Here is a 17777-nt window from a genome sequence, read left to right as displayed (position 1 = left end):
TACTCCCATGAAATAACTAAGCACAGAGCATATGCAGATAATCCCAACATATATGTTCAAAAAAAGACTAGGGCTAGGGATGTGGCTCACTGATAGAGTAATTGTCTAGCACATGCACAGGGACTCAGGTTCAATCCCCAGCATCACCAAAAAAACAAAACAACAACAAAAACCCTTTATGTTATATTAAGTTATAGTTATGTCTGCATGGAGGTTTGAAATCCATTTACCTCCTTAGTTCATGATTCAAATATAGAAATATATCACAATTTATCTCATACAACTGTCCTTCAGATTTTGCTAACTTAACTGGCACACAGTTCCTTTCTGTTACTTAAGGGTGCCAACCATCTCCTGTTTCAGGGTCTTAAATGTATCTTAGATTTGTTTTCAGGTACACAACTAGATGCTTCTCCCTAGAGTGCTTTTCTTCCAACTGTGCCACATGCATGGCTCCTTCATATCTGTGCTCCAATTTCATATCCTCGGAGAGGCCTCACACAGGAATGTACATAATTACTCTCTGGCAGATCACCCTTTGCATTCCATTCTAGCTTATTGTTTTCCTTATTGATTAATTTTCTTACTACAGTAGAAATTCTATGAATACAAGAACATTGACTAGCTTGTTCACCCACTGGGTATCTCCATTGCATTGCACTGCTAACTCTAGTAGTTATTTTCTCTATGAATGAAGATTAAAATACAACTCAGTCATCCATTCAAATTTCTCACTGTCAAGAGTCAAGTTTGAGGAGGAAATAAAGTTGCTGGTTTTTAAATAGTAAGGAAAAAAATCACAAGGCTAAAAATAAAAATGTACGCATTTGAAGATTTTGCAATCCTTGGGATGTATCAAAAAGAATTATAGGTAGAGGTGATAGAGTCTATGCCTAGCATGCACCAAATCCTGGGTTTAATTCCCAGGACTAAACAAACAAAAAACTAAGTACTGAACTTGGGTTCTAATGGCTTGTATTAGAACTAGAATTCCATCCTGGCTAACTTAAACAATTTTAAGTATGTGGAGTGACACTTAGTAGCCAATGGCAAGAGTGCTGGTGGATTCCAGGGGCACTTAGAACCAGGAACCTAAACCCTTCAGCAGTCCCCAGGAGCTTCTCTGTATATCTGCTTTATCTGAAATTATTTAAGAACTTAGAATTTCTCTGCTTTTCCATAATATAGAAAGCAGAGGATGGTTACTCCCTAGCTCCTGATTTTGCATGAGGCACTGAGTTCCATCCCTGGCACCACAACTTTAAAAAAAAAGTTACTCTTAAAAAAAAAAGAAGAAGAAGGGACTAATCCTACCAGGCATGGTGGCACTTGCCTGTGATCTTAGCAACTAAGGAGGCTGAAGCAGGAGCATCACAGTTTCAAAGCCAGCATCAGCAACTTAGCGAGGCCCTAAGCATCATAGTGAGATCCTGTCTCAGAATAAAAAATGAAAAGGGCTAGTGCTATGATTCAGTGGTTAAGCACCTCTGGGTTCAATCCCCAGTACCAAAAAAAAAAAAACAAGAGAGAGAGAGAGAGAGAAGCGGGGTTGGGGAGAAACACCAGTCCCATTTCCAAATTCCCAGCAAAGAGAATCTGATTGCCCAGACTAAATCTAATTCAATAAGCTATGACCAGGAAGACAGAGTTACATAATATGTAATAGTCATAGGAGGGCTTAAACTTAATTTAGTGGCAGGAAATTGTTAAGGAAGTTGTTTATTGTCTGGGTGGACACATACAGTATTCACTATCCAAAATATATATACTTACCAGCTTAGAAAGATGTACATGATGTATTATTTAGTTTTTAAAAAGGACTTTATAAAACTTGGTGTATAAGAGGATCCCATTTTAGTAAAAGTATATCTATAAGTATCTATGTACATTTAAAGATCTGAAAATATATATAACAAAATGCTATCTGTGGTTATTCTGTATAATAGTTTTATGTTTGATTTTCATTTTTTATTTATACCTTTAGTTTGAATTTTATCTGAATTTTTGTGTGCATCTGCATTTTTTTTTAAACTTTTGTAAAAGCTTCAAGCATATACAAGATTAGTGAGAATAATAAGTACAGATAAGGAACTTAAGTGTCCATTAGCCAGGTTATTAAAAATAGCCAATCTTATTTCACCTATTACCTCTCTTTTCTCTTGCTGTCTTAATGGTTTATAATAAATTTATTATTTAAAAATCAACCTAAAACATTTTTCTTTTGTTTTTTTTAAATTTTTTTTAAAGAGGGGGGGGGAGAGAGATTTATTTTTAATATTTATTTTTTAGTTCTCGGCGGACACAACATCTTTGTTTGTATGTGGTGCTGAGGATCGAACCCGGGCCGCACGCATGCCGGGCGAGTGCACTACCGCTTGAGCCATATCCCCAGCCCCAAACATTTTTCTTTTGAATAAAAGAATATTTGACATTTGGAACATTTAACAATTTGAGGAAAAAATAGAATTAAATTCTATTTCATGTCTGTGCCAAAATAATCTCAGATGCATTAGAAATTCAAACAAGAAACAAGTAGTAGAAGAAAATAGAAGTGAATTTACTTGGAATGCAAAGATTGGTAAATTAAATAAAATGTAGCAACAAAACCTATTAAACATAAAAGCCACCATATGCAAAATTAAAAGATGTGACAAGCCAGAAAAATTTTCATTGTGTCAGAAGATAATGAAAATAATTCAATAAGAAAAATCTTTAAAGATAAATTGAAAAGGATATAAATAGGCAAAGCATAACAGAGGAAATGTAAATGGCTAATAAATATATGAAAAATTACTCTGCAAATAATTAAAGACAAATAAAATAATAATGATGGTTGATTTTTTTTTTTTTTGTAAGAAATTGATAGGAAAAAATTTGGGAAAATAGCCCATAAACAGTTGGAAATGAGGATAGTTGTAGATGCCTTATAAAATAATTTGGGGTATCTGACTCATTAATTACACCTTGAGTAGGACATTAATTACAACTGAGCAGAACTATCTGTAAAGATGTAGCTGAAAATGTTTCTATCATGGTATTGTTTTTAATAGTGAAAAACAAGAAGCAAAGAATACCAAAATAGAAGATTGTTATAATAATTTTAAAGATTTTGGTGTGTCTGTGCAATGGCATATTACACAATTTAATAATTTGAGTAATATTTAATGACATTGTAAAGTATGTATTTGACACATTATGCAAAAAAAATTAAAAATCCGAAACAACTGTCCACAAAAGTGTTAACTCTGTTTTAGGGTATTAAGATTATGAAGCTGCTACTTATTTACTTAGCTTATCTGTGATTTCAAAGCATGTATTTTTTATTTTTTAATTTTTTTTAATATTTATTTTTTAGTTTTCGGTGGACGCAGAATCTTTATTTTATTTTTATGTAGTGCTGAGGATCGAACCCAGCGCCCTGTGCATGCCAGGCGAGCGCGCTACCACTTGAGCCACATCCCCAGCCCCAAAGCATGTATTTTTTAATAAGACAAGAAGGCTATTTTAAAAGTAGCAATTGGTTTTTTGTTTGTTTTGTTTTGTGGTGCTGGGGATGCAACTTAGAGCATGCTAGGCAAGTGCTATACCACTGAGCTACATACCCAGCCTATAGCATCAGCTAGAAGTGATTGGTTTTAAGCAGTAACTTGTAATATTTATGCTTTAATTCTATGTAATGAGTCTGTCTGTACAGATTTATTGACTCGTTTAATCTCACACACACACACACACACACACACACACACACACACACAGTCTAATGAATAAACCTAAGGAGCTAAGTGGGTAGGAGTGAATTAGATTTATGGCCTAAAGTGGGAAACTAAACAGGCAGCTGTTATTATCTGAAAAGTTAGTGTTGAGAAATCTCCTTTTTTATTATCATTTTAAAGTTGAATTTACTAATATATAATGATTACTTGACAAGAAGATCTTTGCTACTGTGTTTAAAAGTTAGCATTATTACTGAGATAATTAAGTAGGTGCTACTATATTTAAATGCTTTTTTGTTATTATCATTCTGGAAAAGTCAGCTAAATATGATAACAAAGGTATTGAAATATCAGTGAAACATTGCTTATGGTAGACCTGTGTCCGTTTCAATTTTCCTAAAAAATACCTCCTAAAAATATTTGCCTGTAGCTATTAAAATGAGAATTTGCTATTCTATAAAACAGTTTGTTGTGATAAATTATGACTTTAGGTGATCAAGAAATTTTTAGAAAATTCTTTACTGGAATTATCTCTAGGTTAGGCATTCTTGTAATCCCAGTGACTTGGGAGGCTGAAGCAGGAGAATGGCAAGTTCAAAGATAGACTTAGCCACTTAGTGAGACCCTCTCTCAAATTAAAAAAAAAGTTTAAAACGGGCTGAGGATGTGGCCCAGTGGTTAAGGGCCTCTGGGTTTAATACCCAGTACCAAAAACAAAACCAAACAAAATTATCTCTAACATTCTTATATTATTGCTTTTAAACAACATTTATATTTTGTCTCTTCATGCCCAAATTCTTAAGTCATAAAAGTTATATTTAAGTGATTCAATTAAGCTAACCTGTTTAATCTGATTCTGAACCTAGACATTTTCCCTTTGGATAACCTTTTGTTTTTATTTGTTTTTGTTTAAGATTATATTTGGGAATTTAAATATCTTTTGGTTCAGCACAACTGCATACTGGAAACCCTGGAGTTGCATACAACGCCTTGGTCATCCTGTGAATGTCTGTTTGATGATGATATAAGGGCAATTACATTTAAAACAAAATTTCAAAATAGTGTACCCACTTTTGTCAAGATGTCAGATTTAGAGGCACACTTAAAGGATAAGTATTCAGGTAAGATCTTTATACACATAAAATGTTGCTAGAGATAATATAAGCAAAGAAACTACCATTTGTGAGAAAATATATAATTGAATATAAAAGTAAAAGTCCTTGCAAATAACTGAAGCCCACATTGACAACTTCTTAGCTTTCTGTCTCTATTCCTTTGATGTTAATTTTTTATTAGGGATCACTGTAAAATATTTTTCATGCATAGTTACCAGCAGCTCATCATTTGATAAACCAGAAATAGAAAAATGACCTTCACCAGAGGCACTGTTGAGATAAACATCTTATGAAGTCACTCAGCTGTCATCTAGACATGATTGTTAAGATTTAAAATTGATAAAGGATCTGTGAAATTTATATATTGCTTTGGAAAATTCAATACTTCCTGCTGTGGTTTTGGATGTTTTCGTCCCCCGAAGGTTCATGTGTTAGAGACTTGGTTCCCACTGTGGAAAGTGATAGACTTTTAAGAGGTGGAACCCACTGGGAAATCTTTGAGTTAATAGAGGTTTGCTCTCAAAAGGGATTATGGGACCTCAGTCTCTGACTCCCTATTCAGCAGTGTGATCTCTCATATGCATTCCTGCTAGTCATCATGAGGTTCTCATCAGAGCCATACCAATGCCAGTGCCATGCTCTTGAATCTCCAAAACTGTGTGCTAAATAAACATTTTTTTAATAAAGCTAGCTTGCCTCAGGTATTTCATTATAATGAAATGCAGTCTGCTACCCTTCTAGTACTCAAATATGTGTGTGTCTAAAATTCATCCTCAGAAACATACCACATAGATGAATTCCTTTGATTATGAATTATATACACATATTTATATTTCCTTTTAACTAAATATAATTAAAGTGATTTGTTTGGAGTACAGAAGGAAAGGAATACATTTTAAATCCAAAAGGCCAAGGATTTTGGAATGAAGAGAGAGTATAGTACAGTAGTGATAATAAATATTTGTAATTTCATTGGGAAATAGGTTTCACTAGATTGCATTGGCTTCCTACTTACAAAGGTAATGCTAAATGATGCTAATTTCTAGTTGAAGGACAGCAAATAGCATTTGAGCTATATTTGGGGTTGCTAAATTCCAGTAATTAATAAATGACAGTGATTATCAACTTTGGAAAGTAATGGAAAGCTTTCCATTGACTCTGATATTAAATGCATTTTGGAGAAGAAATAAGGATTGAAGATAATGGAATGTGTATATAGGTTTATTTTGTTCCATAGTTCAAGTGTTTTAATGAAAAAGAAAGAAGTTGGTCAAAAAATTTCTAAGAATTTTTATAAGATTACTATTTTTGATGCTTGTATAGGTTAAATTATTGAGAATAACTGAGGAACTTTGATACAGAATTTTGTCTTCATTTTTTTATTTGCATGAATAATCTTCCGAATTCATATATGATTTTAAATTTTACAAAATGCTACATGTAGCTTAAGTGAAACAATATGATTACTTTTGTAATTATTTTGATAAAAAGAGTCTGATCCAAAATGAAATAAATTACAACTCTGAAAGAGACCACTTGCTAAGAATCTCAAGTATTTTTTTGGAGCTTTTAAGCTGACATGGTATGCCTCCTTTTTGGTACTTTCACAGTAATTTGAAAGTTGTATCTCATTTTAGAGTTAGTGTCTTTCAAGTGTGGTTCAAAAACCAAGTGTCAGATTAAAAAACAAAACCTTAACAGTTTTTTGGGTATAGTTTTCATATAGTAATCTTAACCTATTATGTGGATTTTTACATGAAACCATTACTACAGTTAAAATAGTGTTCCTTTTGCTTTTTTGTAGTCTCTTCCTCCCACTCATGCTACTTCTGACCTTTCTATTATTTTTAAAAATAAATGGAATATCATAGTATATACATTGTTTTATCTGTCATCATTCAGGAGGCAAATTCTTTTGAGATGCATCTGTATTGTTATGTTTATCTGTTCATATCTTTTCATATGTTGATACACATTGGGGTTCTTTCCAGATCTTGATTATTACAAATAAAGCTTTTATAAATTTTCATGTGTATGACTTTATGTGGACATAGTCTTTCTTTTCTTTTGAGTGAAATACCTATAAAATAGCTGAATTATGTGGTATATTTAACATTCTAAGAAACTGCCAAACTGTTTTCCACAGTGGTTGTACCATTTTATATTTTATATTCTCACCAGCAGTATATGAAATTTGCAATTTCCGTACATTCTGGTCAACATTAGATAGGAACCTTCTTTTTAATTTTTGTCATTCTAATAAATATGTAGTAAGAATTCATTACTGTTTTAATTTATATTTCCCTACTGGCTAATAATATTGAGCATCTTTTTCATGTACTTAGTTATTATCCATGTGCCTTTTACTGGTGGAATATCAATTGAAATCTTTTGCCCATTTTTAAAAAATCAGGTTGATTGTTTTATTATTGAATTTGAGAGTTCCTTATATATTCTAGGTATAAATCCATTATCAGTTATATGCTTGGCAAATATATTCTCCCAATTTGTTGGCCATCTTTTTATTCTTTCACCTGGATCTTTTGAAGAGTACAAGTTTAAAAATTTAATGAAGGCAGATTAACCATTTATTTTTATATGAATAGGGTTTTTGGTTTTGTGTTTTAGAAATATTTGCCTAACCCAGGATCAAAAGATTTTCTTGAAGAGTTTTAGGTTTTTTATTTAGATCTATGATTTATTTTGAGTTATATTTTTATTTAAATCTGTGGTTTATTTTGAGTTAATTATATTTGTATATAGTATGAGGTATGGCTTGAATCTCTGTCTCTCTTTCCAGCTCTCTTTGTTGTATGAAATATCCATTCATGTAAACACCATTTGTTGAAAAAATCATTATTTCCTCAGGGAATTGGCTTTGCACCTTTGTGAAATATCTGTTGTCCACATCTGTGTAGTCTATTTTTTTACTTTCTTTTCTGTTATATTAATCTATTTGCCTATCTTATACCAATACCAACCTGTTTTGATTATTATAGCTTTACAAGTCCTAAAATTTGGCACTGTTAGCCTTCCAACTTTATTCTTTTTCAAAGTTTTTTTTTTTTTTTTTTGGCTCTTCTAGAACACTTGCATTTTCATTTGGATTTTAGAAACAGTTTATCAATTTCTACAAAAAAAAAAAAAAAAAGCCTGTTGGAATTTTGATTGGGACTGTGTTGAAGCTACAGATAAATTTCTAGGAGAACTGACACCTGAATATTTAGTTTTTAATTCATGATCAGGGTCTTTCTCTTCACTTGTTTAAGTCTTTCTTGCAGGCATGTTTTGTGTTTTGAGAGTATAAGACTTTCACATTTTGTCAGACATGTTTGTTTTTCTACCTTTGTGCTATTGTAAATGATATTTTTTTAAAAAAATATGATTGCAGTGGTTGCTAATAATTGGAAATTCAATTGATTTTTATATATTGATCTTGTATTTTTGTAATCTTGCTAAATTTACCAAGCTCAATAGTTACTTTTGTGTAGATTTGGATTTTCTACAGAGACAATCATCTTGTCTGTGAGTAAAGACATTTTACTACATCCTTTCTGTTTTTTATTTATTTTTCTTACCTCACTGTACTTGTTAGTTCCTTCAGTATAATATTGAAAAGACTTTGTGAGAGTTGATGTTTTTATTCATGATCTTCATTTTTAGTATGATGTTGACTATAGGTTTTTTATAGATTCTTTTTATCAGATTGATTGATGTTATCATATATCATAACTAAAAATTTTAATCAGAAATGGGTGTTATATTTTGACAAATGCTTTTTCTCCATTTTTGAGATGATCACATAGTTTTTCTTTTTAATCTGTAATTAATTACATTGATTGATTTTTTTTTTTTTTTTAATGTTAGACAACTTTGCATTTATAGGAAACCCAACTTGGTCACAAATATATATCTTGAGTTGCTAAGGCTGTTCTTGAACTTGCGATCCTCCTGCCTCAGCCTCTCAAGTCACTGGGATTACAAGCCTGTGCCACTGTACTTGGCTTTAGGTTTTTCTTTATTGAAAGATTTTCACTGAAACTTCAATTTCCTTAATAAATATAGAGGTATTTAGGTTATCTACTTCTTCTTGAGAGAGTTTTGGTAGTTTGTAATTTTCAAGAAATTTTTTCATTTCATCTAAGTTGTTTGTATAGTGACAAAAAATTTATTGACGTAAAATTATATTATTCTCTTTGTGTGTGTGTGTGTGTGTGTGTGTGTGTGTGAGATATATATACTGGGGATTGAACTCAGGCTTTGCACATACTAAGAAAGCACTCTACCGCTGAGCAACACCCCCTTATTATGGAGAAGAGGGGAGAGTATGCTTAGATAAATTCATAGAATTTACTAGTATACTGAAAGGAAAAAAAGAATGTCTGGCAGACAGTAGATATTCAGTATTTGTTCAACAGGTGAATGATGAGCCATTAAGTAGTCATTGAGCATGCTTTAGATTACATTGAGTCACATGAGAAACCATTAGTAAATGAGGACTGTCAGTGCTCATGTGGCTATATAACCCAGGATGGATGGATGGGCAAAAAATTGGTGGGGGGAAGGGGAATAAAAAACAGTTGGACTATTGGTTTATTACTTTTGGACAGAGGAGAGAGTACAATAACTAACCCACCTCCTGCTTGACTTTTGACTGAAATAAATTAAAAAGATTGTTGACACGACAGTGAAAGAGGGCATATTAGCTAGCTTCAAGTATTTGAAAGACTTTCTCCTAAAAGAAGGATTAAATTTATTTTGCATGATTCGAGAGGGTGGGGAGGAAGAAAATATCCACATGTTTAGTCATATTAGCCAAATAAATCTTTACTCACTTGCATGTAGAGATCCCTTTAGATTCTAGAGTCAGTACTGAAGCTGTGAGACTCTCTAGGAAGAGTGAAGACAAAAAAAAAAAAAAAAAATCAAAAACAAGAGCTTAATGTAATCTTTAAGTGACTAAATCAACCATATCATAAGCCATATTGATAATTAAAATTATAATTTGGGTCAATAATTTATAATATTTTTGTTTGTCTTTTATAGGAGTAGTTCTAATTAAAGCTCAAATTTTAGAACTAGTATTTCCTGTTGCAGCAGCTCAGAAGATAACTCTAAATGCTCACAGTTCCCTGAAGAGTATCTTCTCCTCTCTCCCCAACATTATATATACTGGCTGTGCAAAATGTGGATTGGAACTAGAAACAGATGAAAACAAAATCTACAGACAGTGTCTTAGCTGCTTGCCATTTGCTAGGAAGAAAACACATTATAGGTAAGACAACTAAGCAAGCCAATGTGAAGGAAATTTTAGGACTGGAAGTGACTGAAAAATTACATGTATCATTACTTTCTAACAAAAATTAACTAGAGCTAATTGAAGAGAATAAAATACTCTCTTTGAGTGACAGATAGCTATTTATAAAAGCAAATATTGTCCAGAAATTATAACAGGAATTTTTTTTGGCATTTCTTGGGATTGAACCCAGGGTGCTCTACCAAGCAGCACCCCCAGCCCTTTATTTTTCAATTTGAGACAGTCTTCCACTAATTTGCTAAGACCGCTCTCAAACTTGTGATGCACCACCACGCCCAACACCGTTTTTTCAAACAAATGGTCAAAGCCCACTCAATCACTAAAGTTTGCCAATTCTATTTTCCAAACACTCTTAAATCTGCCCACTTCTTTCCATTTCCACCACTGACACTGCAGTCAAGTCATCTCTCCCCTAGGTTTGATCCCTGGTACCACCAAAACAAAACAAAAACACAAACAAACAAAACTTATTTTCTTTTTTCTTACTAAATTTATAAGTTCCTTAAAGAAGGCATCAGATTTGTCTTGCTATTAGTGTATAGCCAATGTTTAGCACAGTCATGGTACATAATGAATATTCAGCTTGTCTTTGTTGACATAAAGAATGGAGGGAGAATGGAAGTGCTGTAAACATTGATGTGGCTGCGTCACTGTAGTATGCTGATTTATAGCAGCTCAACTCATAATAGCTAAACTATGGAAGCAACCTAGGTGCCCTTCAACAGATGAGTGGATAAAGAAAATGTGATGATATTACCCAGCCTTAAAGAAGAATGAAATGATGGCATTTGCCAGTAAATGGATGGAGCTAGAGAACATAATGCTAAGCCAAATAAGCCAATTCCAAAAAACCAAAGGCCTCATATTTTCTCTGATATGCAGATGCTAATTCACAATAAGCTAGGGGAGGCTAGGGAAGAGTAGAGTTACTTTAGGTAGAGGAGAGTGAAGGGAGGGGAAGGGAATATGGGAGTAGGAAAGACAGTAGAATGAATCAGATATTATTACTCTGTGTACATATATAACTGTACAATTGGTGGGATTCTACATCATGTACAGCCAGAAGAATGAGAAATTATACTCCATCTGTGTTTGATGTATCAAAGTGCATTCTACTTTCATATATCTAATTAGAACGAATTTTTAAAAAGTTAAAAAAAAAAAAAAAAGGAATGGAGGGAGAGAGTGAGCCTGGAGAAAGAGTGTAGAGTGAGAAGAGGATGGGACCTAGAATCACCATATGGGTAAAGTGGGAAAATCCTTAGTCACATTTTGTCTCTGTTATACTAAATTTCCCTCTATTAATGATCTCTTTTAACTTCTATTTTCTATTTTTTTTTTGTAGGCCAGCTTTAATGACTGTAGCTGATGGAACACATAACATTTGCATCCATGTAGGATCAGAGTTGATAGAGAAGATTCTTCTCAACATTTCTCCAGACTGCCTCAACAGAATTGTAGGTAATGTGTCAACACTCCATCAAGGAGATTTTCTTCATGAAACCATCCATTCAGGAGTATAGGTAGTATATTGGAACAGAAGGAATGCTATGTTGTAAATTGACTTTTTTTTCATCAGCATAAAAGCAGAAGGATAATTTACCTTGAGTAAAACATAAGTCTGTGTAAGTTAAAAGGTGAGATTTGCTCTATACCTGTCTGGGTACATGAATACGGGGAAGTACCTAACCTCTCTTTAAATTCCCCATTGGTCAGCAAAAGCCCCAGGGCCCAAGTTTTATAATAAATAAATGAATGTGTAATTCCATGTATTTGAAGGTAGTCTACTCTCAGTAGAATGAATTTGCAAGCTCTTCAGCCAGAACGTCAGGGACAGTCAGTGGCTAAGGACAAAGCAAAGATACTGCACCTATCAGGTAATCAAACTCCATACCTGTTCTCATTAGCCTCAGATTCTTTAAGCAGATGAACTAATTTGGCTCTTTTTATTGCTTTGTCTCTTAATGGTGTATTGTTTTTCTTGCTTGTTGTGTGTGTAATAGTTTTTTTTTTTTTTTGAATGCTGAACATTGCATTTAGCATGCTTCTTCTTTTAGATCTTTACTGCGTGGGCAGGGGTATGGTTGACTTCAGGCATGGGCCTCAGATTCATGAGTATTTTGTTGTGAGAATGGTGAGCAGCACTTCCCTCTACTCCTGCTCTGCTGCAAGCTTTAGTCCTTCACTTTGTACCTGGACTTTACAGGGCTTCTTTCCATACTTATACATATTTATGGAGTCCAGTGTGATATTTTGATATGTGTATACAATGTATAATGATCAAATCAGGATAATTAACATTTGCATAACTTCAAACTTTTATTGTTTCTTTGTGTTGAGAATATTCAAAATCCTCTGTTTAGCTACAGTTGTATTTGAGATATATTCTGAGAAACATGTTATTTGTAAGTGTCATAGAGTATGCTTATGCAAACCTGGAGAGTACAGGTCAATCATTCCACATGGCCGCTTGATGCAATCAGGAGACCTGTATGAGATATATGAGGCTGCTGCCAGTGTAACACAGCATACTCTTTTATAGTAAATGATTTAAAAAAAAATAGGTAAGAGTACAGTTAAAATAACAATTTAAAAAATATTCTGTAGTAAACCAGTAACATAGTTGTTTATTATCATCAAATATTAGGTAGTATAAAAAATTATAGGTGTTATACTTTTATACAACTGGCAGCACAGTAGTTGAACACTGTCATCACTACAAAACGTGATAATGCTTTACCCAATAACATTAGGAAGGCTGCATCACTGGGTGATAGGAATTTGTCGGGTCCATTGCAATCTATGGGACCAACATCATGTGTGTAGTGTTTCAATGACTTCATGTGGTGCATGACTGTATTTTGAATCTCTCTATGTTCTTACATGTCCTCAAGCTGACCTGCTTCTGTTGGTTGTTATTTGGTGCATCCTAGGTTGGTCGGGGAAGGGGACCAGGATGATTCTCTCTATGATTCTGTTCCAGTCTTATAGAGTTTTGGGTGTGACACTTCCTCTGTGGCCTTGCCCCCTTTGCCATGGCAAATGAGCTCCACTGTGACTTTGGTGTTCTTGCTTGTGTGGCTCTGTCCCTTCCTCAGCAGCAGTGTATTGTGCATCTTGATCTAGAGAGGTTTTCTGTCTCTTCTCCAGGGTTAGAAGGATTTTTTTCTCTTATTTTTCTCTCATCTATACTGGGTCCTTTTCTGGGGCAACAGAATTTACTATCTTTCCTCCAGCAGTTAAGGCTTTTGTTTCTTTTATGGGGAAGCCCAGGCAGCATTTTGTACTTTTCTCCCCTCCTTCAGGACTTCCCAACAGTTGGAAGCCTTTTCTGATGTCTTGTGCTGCCCCAGGCTATGAGCACCTGATAGAGGTGAAAACAGCCACATGGAAGGGCCAGCACAGATGCAAATTCCCTTATGTCTGTGGTATTGGCCTGTATTTGACTTTTAGCAATTCATTAAAAAATTGAACATATTCTTCTTTTCCTGTTTGTTTGGTGGGCCTGACTTCTTCCCAAGCCCTATTGTGATTGGACCTGGCTCCTGTTCCATCCCTCCTTGGAGGTATCTGTCCTACCCACTCTTCTTGGCTTGCTGTGAAACCTTGTTTTTCTGTGGTTCCAAGAAAAATGATGATTTTTGTCAGTTAGCTTTTTCTAATAACTTGGGGTGGGAGCCATATCTTTCCAGCTTTCTACATCCTAATTTGAAGAATCTTCATTTGTTTGCTTTTGTAATTTGTTTTTCTTTACGTGCATTCTTTTGGCTATCTTCATTCCTTTTCTCAATGTTCTTTTATATTTTCAATATTATCTCTTTCATCTTTTAAGATAATATTTTTATATTGTCAGTCTTATCTCTTATTATTATTATTATCTGTGATACTGGGAATTGAACCCAGGGCCTCATGCATGCTAGGCAAGCACTCTACCATCAAGCCACATCCCAAGGTCTTATCTCTTCCATTTTATACACAGTGTAGTCTTTATTTCTCAGAGAAGCATCATTCTTATATCAGATATGCTTTGTGCTTATCCATTTTTGAGACAGTTATATTTCTTGGCATATTTTAGATTATCATTAGTTACAAAGAGGTTATCAGACCATCCATATAATCACTAGTGCAGATTTTTTTTTGTTTATCAAAGTGAAAATACAATAATTTTAAATTCCCATACTTCTGGAAATATGCTATTTTAAATTACCATACTTCTGGAAATACAAAAATTTCAAATTACTTTATTTCTGGAAATATGACCTCCAGGACAATAGTAGCCCAATCCGAGAAAGACTGTTGGTATTGGTCAAGGAACTAGTGCAATTTCAACACAGTTAATAGTGCCCTGTTAGTCTGGGATTAAACAATCTGCTAAAGTAACTCATTAGGTGTCCTAAAAAAAAATAAGAGGAAGAATATAGGACAAAAAATAAAATGTTCCATCTATGCGTAATTTTTAGTTATCAAAATTTGGTATTCATTAAATAACTGATTCAGGTTCTTTCATATTAAAATTAAGTAAAAAAAAAAAATCTGAAATCTGAAATGCTTCAAAACCCAAAACTTAGAGTGCCAATGTGGTGCCATAAGTAGCAAATTCCACAGCTGTCTTCATGTAACAAGTTGTAGTTAAAACATAGTCATATTAAAAATATTGTATAAAATTTCCTTCAAGGTAATGTGTATAAGAAACATGAATGAATTTTGTGTTTAGAATTGGGTCCTGTTCACATGATCTCCTTTATATTTATATATATCACACACACACACAAATATTCCTAAATCCCCCCAAAATCTAAAATCCAGAACACTTCTTCAAGCAGTATATGTGTAGGTAATTGTGATTAAAAACAATAGATCAGATAAATATGAGAGTCTTTTTTTTATACAGATACTCTCTTTTTGTTTTATTCATAACTTAGGGGAACATTAGTCTCAGTTCTTTGCTACATTAAGAAGCTGATGGCTGTGTGGCAATAGGAGCTGCTGTCAGCCTGAATAACTCATCTTCTGAGCTTGCTTTTCCTGTTAATGAGAATCACAGGCCATTGTATTAGACTGCCTTCAGTAACTTGAAACTTGAAAGAGAGGTATAAAATGAGAAATTTAACATGGGTGTGAGACTTGAGGAACCAAATGAAACAATGAAACACTCAATGTGTGTATCTATTAATCTGGAAGGGATATTGAACGCTTCTTGTATATCTTTGTTCTTCCTTAGTACCTTCTTCAGAGATCACCTATGGAATGGTTGCAGCAGACCTGCTTCTCTCCTTGTTGACAGATAGCACAGAGCCTTGTGTGTTGAAGATTCAGAGCCTTTTTGTCTTAGATGAAAATAGTTACCCATTGCAACAGGATTTCTCCCTACTGGATTTCTGTCCTGATCAATGTAAGGCGTGGAGCCCTTCTCTGAGGCCACATGAGGAAGTTGTAGACATTCCAAAGAGGAAGTACTGAAATGATTTGTATTTTAAATGAATGATAGGGGTTTTGCTTTGGGCTTATTTTATATATATATAAAATAAAGAAAATTGTGCTAAACATATGAATTAAAATTATTTTTTCTAAGAAAATTCTGTGAAGTTTTATTATTTATTTTGTTTTTATTTGTTAGTCTCTTCCTTTCTTCTGGTGAAATTGTCTAGCAATAAAGGCAATATGTAGTTCCCTAGGAATTAAATGTTACCTTTTAGTCCCTTCTGTGTTCAAGGCTCTATGCTAAATACTGGGCATCCACACATATAACATTTCCTCAGAAATTGCTTTTCTGCTATACTCACAAACTCAATATACTTTGTCTTATTTCTACCTCAATAAACTATCAACATGAAAATTTTCCTTGATTATAGAGAACTATACATGATAATGCATTAATTTACATAAACCTTTGTTCAGACAAGTGTAAGACAAGCATGTCTTTCTATAGAAAGCACTGAAAATGTGGGAAACAAGATCATGTTTCAACTCAAAAGTGGGGAAGAGTCCTGCTGTTGCTTCATATCTAGAATTTGAGTGCCTTATTTAATTTAAAAACATTTAGCAACTTGTTCTCTCATGATAGTAGAGGAAACTCTTATAAAATGATAGTCACTAATTTAGAATTATGGAGTGGCATTTAACCTATAAGTCTAGAACATGTTGAGTGTTTATAGATAAATAATATATATTAATAACATTGCCTGAAAATAACTACGTTCATGCTGAAACAAACAAGCTTATTTTAGTGTACGTTTGTTTTTAAAAAACTCTTTTGATTCTAATTGTTTTCTCTAATTCAGGATTTTTAAACTTGACTTCCCTAAGAATGAACTTCAGGAATTTTGTGATTCTTTGAAACATAATATGCAGTAAGGTATATTGCATATTGTATATACACATGGGAGTGCGTACACACACAAGTACATCATTCTTCTGAGGTGAAGGGTCTATAGCTTTCAACAATTCCTTAAAAGGATCTGAGTCAGAAAAGAAGAGCAAGAGCAAAGCCTTAACTGATGAGTTTCTTCCTGGGGAAGATAAGAGAATTAGAGCAAATGACTGCCAAGTTCTTGTTCAGTAGCTTAAAAGGTGGATAGAGAAAGAATTGTCCTCATTTTGTATCTAGACAGACTGAATTCAAACAAAATAGTTGGCTCCCCTAGATAAATCATCTACTGTGTGATGAAATGCAAGCCTGGAGTTGATGTCTTCCAACCTGTGTTCTTTTCTTCACACTAGGAGCAAATTCAGAATTCTCCTATCCAAGAAATAACTAGGCCTGACCCTGCTTAGCTTCTAAGATCAGACAGGAGATCAGGCACGTTCAGGGTGGTATGGCCATCGATTCAAATTCAAATTCATACTAAAATGGTATGATTACTATGGAGGGCGGGGAATTGGGGCCTATTTTCACTTTATTTTTGATTAACATGCATTAATTATACATGTTAATGGGGTTCAGCATTATATTTTAACTGAACAAATAAATATATTGAGTACAATATACAGCATGTATTGACTAAACTCAGCTTCCATTATTATTATTATTATTTTACAGTGCTGGAGATCAAACCCAGGGCTTCACATATGCTAGGCAAGTGCTCTAACACTGATCTACATTCTCAGCCCCTTTTATATTATTTTTATCTGATCAAATCATTTGAAAAATTTCCCTAACTTCTTAAGAGTAAAAATTCCATAAAGTCTGGGGACTTAGTTCAGTGGTAGAGTGCTTTTCTCACATGTGAAGTCCTGGCTTCAATCTCTAGCATCACAAAAACAACAAAAAAAATTTTTTTTGATATATTAAACACTTCCCAAATATAGAAAAAGATGGTATGGTTTTGAAAACAGAGACTAACACCACATAATATATACTGACACTTTGTGGGGTGGCAGCCAAGCATACACTGATACCCCTTCTTTGAACCATGTCTCTACTATTTGGTTTGATCATTTAGCAAAAACTGATTCCTGAAGGAAAGCAAGACACCTGACTCCAGATGGGCCAATCAGATTCCTTTTCTTATAATTAAAAAGAAATTGAGTTAAAATTTATGCACAGTAAAATGCACAAGTCTTAAATGTACATCTTGTTGAGTTTTGCCCAATATATACATTTGTTATCAACAGATGCTCCAATCAAGACCT

The 17777-nt window shown here is 33.6% G+C and overlaps 1 protein-coding gene across 12 annotated transcripts in view; it reads left to right on the top strand.

Annotated features, from left to right (window-relative positions):
* Positions 1 to 15721, top strand: part of Shld2 (shieldin complex subunit 2) — a 79618-nt gene extending 63897 nt beyond the window's left edge. For 10 of the 12 annotated variants that reach the window (XM_071611113.1, XM_071611111.1, XM_027940004.2 and 7 more), the window contains 4 exons: positions 4628 to 4834; positions 9875 to 10103; positions 11491 to 11606; positions 15367 to 15721. In XM_071611113.1, the coding sequence (XP_071467214.1) occupies positions 4628 to 4834; positions 9875 to 10103; positions 11491 to 11606; positions 15367 to 15605 (791 nt within the window). In that variant the 3' untranslated portion in view covers positions 15606 to 15721. Of the gene's footprint in view, positions 1 to 4627; positions 4835 to 9874; positions 10104 to 11490; positions 11607 to 11924; positions 12023 to 15366 lie in introns of all 12 variants that reach the window. The other 2 variants (XR_011707306.1, XM_071611117.1) reach the window with 2 other exon arrangements.
* The last annotated feature ends 2056 nt before the right edge of the window (positions 15722 to 17777 follow it).

This window comes from Marmota flaviventris, chromosome 4, assembly GCF_047511675.1.
Source record: "Marmota flaviventris isolate mMarFla1 chromosome 4, mMarFla1.hap1, whole genome shotgun sequence".
Lineage (NCBI taxonomy): Eukaryota > Metazoa > Chordata > Mammalia > Rodentia > Sciuridae > Marmota > Marmota flaviventris.
Note: the sequence above shows the minus strand (reverse complement) of the source record. Positions and strands in the feature narration are given on the sequence as shown.